This window comes from Monopterus albus, unplaced genomic scaffold (genome assembly GCF_001952655.1).
Source record: "Monopterus albus unplaced genomic scaffold, M_albus_1.0 scaffold258.1, whole genome shotgun sequence".
NCBI lineage: Eukaryota > Metazoa > Chordata > Actinopteri > Synbranchiformes > Synbranchidae > Monopterus > Monopterus albus.
In genome coordinates this window covers 461,363-469,653 of record NW_018128138.1, presented here as the reverse complement: position 1 = coordinate 469,653, position 8,291 = coordinate 461,363, and the positions used below count along the sequence as shown (strand labels likewise).

At 42.4% G+C, this 8,291-nt stretch overlaps 2 protein-coding genes across 5 annotated transcripts in view; one reads left to right on the top strand and one right to left on the bottom strand.

Moving 5' to 3' along the window:
* Positions 1-2,580, bottom strand: part of LOC109972496 (jmjC domain-containing protein 7-like) — a 5,405-nt gene extending 2,825 nt beyond the window's left edge. For 2 of the 3 annotated variants that reach the window (XR_002276692.1, XM_020621403.1), the window contains exons 1-3: positions 2,284-2,572; positions 1,318-1,471; positions 1,096-1,234 (exon numbers count right to left, since the gene is read on the bottom strand). Coding sequence is in view for 2 of the 3 variants with exons in the window: in XM_020621403.1 (XP_020477059.1) it covers positions 1,096-1,234; positions 1,318-1,471; positions 2,284-2,332 (342 nt within the window). In the remaining variant the exon portion in view is untranslated. Of the gene's footprint in view, positions 1-1,095; positions 1,235-1,317; positions 1,472-2,283 lie in introns of all 3 variants that reach the window. The other variant, XM_020621401.1, reaches the window with a different exon arrangement.
* A 548-nt stretch (positions 2,581-3,128) lies between these two features.
* Positions 3,129-8,291, top strand: part of tbpl2 (TATA box binding protein like 2) — a 13,440-nt gene continuing 8,277 nt past the window's right edge. The window contains exons 1-3 of one of the 2 annotated variants that reach the window (XM_020621388.1): positions 3,129-3,281; positions 5,053-5,215; positions 7,496-7,712. In XM_020621388.1, the coding sequence (XP_020477044.1) occupies positions 3,240-3,281; positions 5,053-5,215; positions 7,496-7,712 (422 nt within the window). In that variant the 5' untranslated portion in view covers positions 3,129-3,239. The remainder of the gene's footprint in view (positions 3,282-5,052; positions 5,216-7,495; positions 7,713-8,291) is intronic. The other variant, XM_020621387.1, reaches the window with a different exon arrangement.

Sequence of the window (8,291 nt, the reverse complement as noted above, 5' to 3'; positions counted from 1 at the left end):
TGTTTCCAACTTATCCACCTGGTATTTAGTTTCATTTCAGTATCCTGAAAGTTGTAATAATACAATACACTGTAACCTGTGTACTACAACAACAACACTACAGTTAGTGTAACATTTTTCAGTATTCTGAAGAGATTAAAACATCTCCTGCAGTACTACTGTCTCTTTCAGTTGTTAGATTTTACCCATGTTCTTTTATTGAAAGCGTGAGAAGTGAAGACAGGAGAGGTCTGTATAAAATCAACAGGAAGTTTACTCAAAGTCTGGGCATAGGTAAAGTCTTACAGCGCTGGGATCAGAGAGACAGAGTTCATGCAGGAAATCCGTTCTCTGAACCCCGAGTTATGTTTTCATGTTACATTTATCTTCTTGGGCTGGTCTGCCCTGGACAGAGGTACAACATTTCACACTTCGTAATCCTATTGGCCATTTGGCGTGTCACCCCCCTGCCTGTGCCTGCTTGCTGAAATGTGATCTAAACCACGTGTGTGTGTGTGTGTGTGTGCATGCGTGCTGTGATTTTCAGGCGGCAACTGATCAATGAACACTGAACAATTGGTCATCTGCGCTGCAGACCCCCTGTCTGTAATCCTATTACAGGACAAAGTAGGACCTTGTGAGTATGCTAAAAGGGCCCAGGTGAAGGTGCAAAGGAGGCCAACAGGTCTTTGTTAAAATGTAAAATATGACATCTGGTTACCTGAAGGTACAGACATCCTGTCTACAGAATTTGCAGCATGCAGTTCTAAAGTTTCACTGCGTAGAATACATCAGTCATCAATATAGTTTTAATATGTATAAGCAAGGAAAATAAAGGTATGAAAAGTAACTAAAAGAAAATAAAGGTATGAAAAATAACTAAAAGAAAATAAAGGTATGAAAAGTAACTAAAAGAAAATAAAGGTATGAAAAATAACTAAAAGAAAATAAAGGTATGAGAAATAACTAAAGGAAAATAAAGAACTGAAAAGTGACTAAAGGGAACTAAAGTTATGAAAAGTAACTAAAGCTTATAAAGTAACTAGAGCCTATAAGATTCAACTCTTACACAGTACAACTGTCTCCTCCAGGCAGCAGTAGTCGTCTCCCCCTCACCTTTCCCTCCATGATGTCGAGAACTGAAGAAAAACTCATGCGTCTCTCCTCCGGCATCACAAAGCGATCGCCAGCAACAGCGTCAGCGTAGCCGTTAGGGGTCACTGCGACACTGATGACCTTTGACCCCACCTTCTCCCTGCAATCAGGAAACATGATTAAAACCATCTCACCACAGTAGAAGGACAAACTTTTAGGTGTCGGTGGGCGGGGTTTCCCCACCTCAGGTACTCTGGCGTCCACCTGGACAGAGCTGGCCAATGACTGAAGGCGTTGCGGATAATGCAGGGCTTGTTTGGACAAATCCAGTCGCGGTAGAACTCTAGCGGGTCAGGTGGTTCTTCCAGGTAAGGCACTGATTGGTTCAGATACAGGTCTGAAAGGTATAAATCATGAAGCTTGTTGGCAGATGTGGAGGAGAGCAGACGGCGGCAGTGACAAAAATCCACAGTCAAGGCGGACAGTTTGTACTTTCCACTGGCCTTCAGTCTGTACAGGAATTCACAGAAACTCACATGTGGTTAAGTCTGATTCCCATTTAAATAAATGTCATGAAACCAAACATTCCATCTTCTACAAGCAGCTGCTGGTCTAATGACGTCCTTCTATACAACAAGGAGCATGAGAACATGATGAAGCTGCATAAATACATTCACAGCCATTATTGATCAGTCAGATATTTAGTCTGAGTCGCCTCTGTACAGATGTGTCATTTAATTAATACTTGGAATAACACCAGCTCATATTGTGGAGCAGAACTCAGATTTCAGTCTATGGGAAGTGCGTGTCCTGTACCGACTGTGTTCAGCTTTGAGCACCAACGTTCTAGTGGTTGTACTGTTAGCATCAGCAGTAATACATTTATCAGAAGTAGTACTTATAGTAACAATGAGTAATAACCGTAGTATAAGTAGCAGTAGCCTACTGGTAGCGCCGGTATTAGAAGCAATAATAACTAACCCAAACAATAAAAATGACTTTTAGTGTCCATAATAGTAGTTGTAGTGCTAGCATTGCCCTTAGCATTACAGTAAACTTAGCCTAATAGTGATTGTAGGCGTACCAGTAACTTTAGTACCCATTTGTTTCTTCCCATAGTTCCCATACAGGGTTTCTAGGAGGCTTCTACGGGTAACAGCAGAAGTAGTAATAGTAGAAGTGGGGCTAGCAGTAGCCTGCTCCTCTCACCGTGAGCTTCCACTGAAAACTTGGCAAGATGTTTCCTCAGAGACGCCATTTTGTGTCTTTACGCGGATACGAGCTGGCATTAGCCTAATCTGAAAGTACTCTGGTCCCTGTGAGTACTGAAGATCCGCGGCTGTCAACCCAGACCGTACCTCCGAACCTCACGCTGACCTGCTGCTTTGTTTACATCCGCTGCGCGTCGTCTTCTTCTCCTTGGTACTTTATTGGTGGTTTGCATGCCAGCTTAAGGTGCACTTCCGCCACCTACTGAACTGGAGTGTGGATCAACAGTTGAGCCGAAGGGAATATATTATTAAGAAAGTCGAGGTGCTTATACTTTCATACATAATTGGATCCCATCTTTGACACCTATGCCAGTCTTACGTACTTTATTACATTTGCTACCCAGTACTGCCCCCTACTGTAGTGTATCCAGACAGTGAGCAGGTGGATACAGCATTAAAAAGCATTCAAATAAATTAACCTAAAATAAAAACAAAGCACAAACATGACGTAACAGTAACAGACAGGTCACAGTAGTTTCCTATGGTGTATTCAGTTTACCTGTCCACAATCTTAACTTTTTTTTTAAACAAGTGAGACATTATCTTTAGAGACGTAAAGAAAAATGTACACAAACTGCAGGGACAAAACAGGGAAATAAGAGGAGGAGTTGTGACTCACAACACCACCAATCTCAGCATAACAGTTTAAAAACAAATGAGAACTTTATTACCAAGCATCAGACTAACAAGAAGACCAACAAAGTCAACATGAAATGTTTCCTCTGTGTCCTTTGTTTTGACTTTTCTATAGTATTTCCATTTCCTGTCTGCAGGTGAAGTCACTCTGAGGTCTGATGAGTTCAGGGTCAGTGTGGATTGGACGCAGCTGTGCAGCTCTGTCTGCACCCAGGCCCTGGAGCCAGGTCCTGGCTCAGGTCACATGGCTTTTGACTCATGGACGAGTTGGAGCGTTACTTTGATGACTCCATTGCAAATGTGAGTACAGATGTGGTGCTCTGCTGTTTGAACATGCACAACTTTATTTAAAACGTGCACTTAGTGTTGAGGTTGTCTGTGAGTGCATGCTGGCTTTTGTATGTGGAGCTTTCCTCCAGAACCTGAGCTGTCTTGAACTTTCATGGGGCTTTGGAAAAAAAGAATGAAGTGGATGGAAAGTATAAAGTAAAATACAGGCAGAAAGTCAAACCTCAGAAGCTTGTGTTTGAATCACCTTCTATCAGCTCAGCCCCTTTTTTCTTCCAAACAGTTTTTTCAAAACATTTTACTGGTTTTATTACTTATTTTTCAGTTTGTTATCTAGTCAAACACATGTGATCAAAAAGAAATATTAAACCAAAGTGTACCAAGGGCTCGAAGCCTGTTTGTGGCTTGTACATAGAGTAGAACAGCAAACCTGAGTTCTGGGGCCACAAGGCAAGTTCAACTCAGTCTGGGTCTGACACTGGTGATCCTGCCTTTGGACCTGCAGCATAAAGCTGGTTATGACCTGGTTCTGTTAACTCTGGGTGTCCTCTGGCCACCATGAGAACCAGGAGGAACCGCTAATCAGAAGCAGCAACATCAGAGCCACAAATGAAAAATCTTCATATTAGATGCAAAAGACGGTAAATTGAAAGTGAATGTGTTCACAGTATCACAGAGCCACAGCCAAAAGTCACTTTGTGCCAGTTTTTGCTAAGACCCAACTGGAGCCTGAGATTTATTATCCTGGAGAAAATCTGTGTTGATATCATCACACAGGCAGTGGTGGACGAGGGGCTCAGATCCCATACTTAAGAAGAAGTAACAATATGATAGTGTAAAAATACTGTTTCAAGTAAAAGACCTGCACTCAATGTTAAGTAAAAGTATTACGTTCAAATTATACTTAAAGTACTAAGAGTAAATGTACTTGTTATACAGTGTGGCACATGTAACATTAATGTATATCATATGTTTGATTATAAATGCTGAGGCATTATTGTGTTGTAGCATATATGCTCTTAATTTGAGTTCCTGTTAGGTAGCCTGTGAATTTTCCACAAAAGATCAATAAAGTCTGATGATTATACAGTAATTTTTGTATTAATCTGGTTCTGAAAAGCAACTAAAGTAAAAAGTATAGTTTGAAAAGTAATATTTGGAAGTATGACGTAGATCAGAATCAAAATAATCAAAGTACTTGGTTCCTCTCCACCACTGCACACGGGCCACGTGAACACACACATTTAAAAGATAAATGTAAATAAAAATCTAATATTCAGCAAATAAAATAGAATCCTGTAAGTCCTGCATGTTTCAGGTCGCGTGGCTCAAGTTTTCATCTGACAGTTAAACACTTAGATCTGCTCTAAATTACAGGCTGAGTTCGACAGTTTATAAGACTCAGTAAATGTAAATGTGTTCATGTTTACACTGTTTAAATTAAAATAAGTGCTGGGCTTGATATTTCTCTGCTGGTGGTGTGGGATTTACCAGTGCACCCCCTGAAATATCGGACCATACAGCCACCAAAGTCTGCAAAATGTTTGCTTTTCCCAAATTGTTAATACAGATTAAAGTGTTGATAATGTGGCCTCTGTCAGGCCGATAGATCGATTGGCTGATTCACAGAAAATGAATGGCAACTATTTTGAGACTAATTGTTAAAGTCACTTTTAAAGCCAAAATGTCAGTTTGTTCAGCTCCTAAAGTTTCTGCGTTTTGTCTGATGGTGAGCTTGTTAAACTCACTGATCAGCAGACTCATCGATTGGTTTCTTTTGCAGGACTCTGGCTTTATGTTGGAGGAGGGGCTGGGTCTCCAGAGCCCCGCCCACTCAATACAAGACTCCTCTTACCTGTCGGTGAAGGCACAGTCAAGCACAGAGCTGGGGGAGGAGCTCGACCTCAGTTTCCTACCTGATGAGCTCAGCACTCAGACGGACACAGGTGAAACAGTTTTCGCCGATAAACTTTACTGAAGTGACACCTCAGCACTCAGACGGACACAGGTGAAAACTTTACTGAAGTGACATGTAGTGCAGTGCACAGATACACCAAGGGACCAGAAATGAAATAACCCTGTAAATGTTACAGGTGGTTTCTGTGAGGACGTGCAGCTGCAGATGGAATGTGGTGTTTATTATATGACAGAGTTTACTGGCCTGTAGAGGACCAGCTGAGAGGTTTGTCTTTTGCTGGTGAATCCTGATGTAGCAGAACAAAAGAGTAACGTAAAACTCAGAGCAGCAGTTCCAGCCATGAAGGCTGAGGGCCGATGTTGTCACTTCACTCCACAGCTGACCTTTTCTTTATTACAGAAACACAGGTATCAGCCAGGAGGGCGAGCTGGGTGCATGCAGCCACAGTCCCAGATCAGTGAGAGGTTCTTTAATTTAGTGCAAACTGCAAAAACAAGGATCAGTTAATACACTTATTTGGATCAAACCTGCACCGTAAAAACTGCATACTGTATTCACTGGCAAAAACAACAATTGCACAATTGCTAGAATCTCATTTACTGCAGACCTATCGTCTGAGCAGCTAAGAGGCTCTAATGACAGGCAGAGGTGGATGGATGTGTTGATCTCGAAGGCTAATTACTGTTGTCACAGCACATAGCCTATGTAAGAAACGCAATAAAGCTAAATTATATACATGTTAAATAGACTATAGTTAAAAAATAGTAAAAATGGAGCAAGTAAACGACTAACATTGTAATAAGGAATGTTATGCAACAGTTGAGTGCAGGTTGGATGGATACTCAACAAAACGGTACATTAAGGTGCATCTCAGGATAATAAAGTGTGGAGATTAACACATTTAAGGCAAAAATATGTACAATATGTAGTCAGAGGAGATTTGCCCCAACACACCATACTCAGCAGCACTGTATCAGCAGTAAAGTCCTACAAGTTCCTGGGCTCCACTATCTCCCAGGACCTGAAGTGGACGTCCAACATCAGGACCATCACCAAGAAGGCACAGCAGAGGATGTACTTCCTGCTCCAACTCAGGAAGTTCGACCTGCCCCAGGAGCTGCTGATACAGTTCTACAGAGGAATCATCGAGTCTGTTCTCTGCACCTCCATCACTGTCTGGTTTGGCTCAGCAACCAAACAGGACAAGTACAGACTTCAGTGGACAGTCAGGACTGTAGAAAAGGTCATTGGTGTGAGCCTGTCCTCCATGGAGGACCTGTACACCTCACGGGTCAAAAGGAGGGTGGTGAGGATCACTGCTGACCCTTCACACCCCGGATACAATCTGTTTGAACTCCTCCTCTCTGGACGGCGTTACAGGTCATTGTGCACTAAGACAACCAGGCACAGGGACAGTTTCTTCCCCCAGGATGTCGCTCTGATGGACAATAACCCTCAGTGCAATACCTGTAAATATACCTGGTACAGATTATAGACTCATATAGATCTCTAGTTCTGAAGTTCTCTGTTTTTATCCCTATTTATCTCATTTCAATGAACATTCCTTTTGTTGTCTGCATTGTTTACTGTCTGTTTATACTGCTTTTTCTGCATTGTTTGCACTGTTTGTTGATGTTAATACTGCTATTTTGTTATATTACACAGCCTTATGCTGGTTTACTGTTTGCACAGTGAGAGCCGATGTACCTGAGTCAAATTCCTCGTGTGTCCATCACACCTGGCCAATAAACTGATTCTGATTCTGATTTCTTTGTGGACCCAGAAGAGTCGGTGTGAGGGTGCAGGAAACACTTAGCATGTTTGTTGTGATGCAGGCCTGTCTCCTCTGTCCCTGGCTGATCTGCTGCATCATCACAGAGTGACCACAAACTAGTACGGCCTCTGTCAGGTTGGCGTTTACATGGGTGTCTGTTGGTTCAGACTCCTACAGTATACTGTATGTAGTGAGGACTTCATCAGATCATCCCTGAGTGGACATCAGAGCCAAATCTGAAGAAATCCCATGAAGGCGTTTCTGAGATATCAGTGTGGCAAGACACTGAACTCCCAAGTTGCCCGTGATGGCGGCATGTATGCATGCAGTGGCCCGGGGACCTCGGCTCCAAACAAACAAAATTTTGTTGTACGTGTCACAATGTTGCAATGACAATAAAATAAATGCTGCTGCTTCTTCTAATGTTGGGGAACACAGAGGTCCAGAACTGGAATCAGGACATGGATGTGGTCTGTGTGGTCCTGATGTGGGACCAATAAACTCTAACATCCTCTGTGTGGTGTCTGGTTGCAGCCAAGGCAGCAGAGACCCAGGCTGCAGCTCCGGATGTGTCTCAGGACAGTGGTATCTGTCTGGACTACAACTCCCAGGATTCTACAGCAGCAGTTGACCCCCAGCAGGGGGGGTCCCTGCAGTCCAGCGCCTCCCCCTTCTGTCCCATGACCCCCATGACCCCCATGACCCCTGTGACCCCTGTGACTGAGAGATCTGGAATCATCCCACAGTTACAGTAAGTTACAAAGTACTGGTACTTCATTTGTATTACTGGTACAGTATCTGTAGTACTGGTACTATAGTACTGATATTGTAGTGCTGGTACTGTATCTGCAGTACTGGTCTATAGTACTAACAGTGTATTTGTAGTACTGGTACTGTATTTGTAGTACCGGTACTATTTGTATTACTGATAACTGTAGTACTGGTAATTGACAAAGACTGAGAAGTGCTGTAATGTTGCACAGAAGAAAATCAAACTTGATTTAAAACTGTAATTTGATTATTGAGGCAAAGCTACAAGAAAAAACTAATAATAATAATGGTAGCAGAATTAAGAGTAACAGACCACATTACAGTCATACCAGTTTGCTGAATATTCTAGTACTTCACTTACCTATAATGCAGAGATAAGAAGTAATAGTAATTCAGCGCACACACATTGATCATCTAAACAATTCTTAAGTGAAGATATCTAGACATCTCCTGTGTGTGCTGGAAATCCTTTTACTGTGTAAAAGTACCGTCCTGCTCCGGCTTGTCACTCTGCTGGATGTATGAGCCTCCAGCTGTGCACAGGATTACTACAGTACTT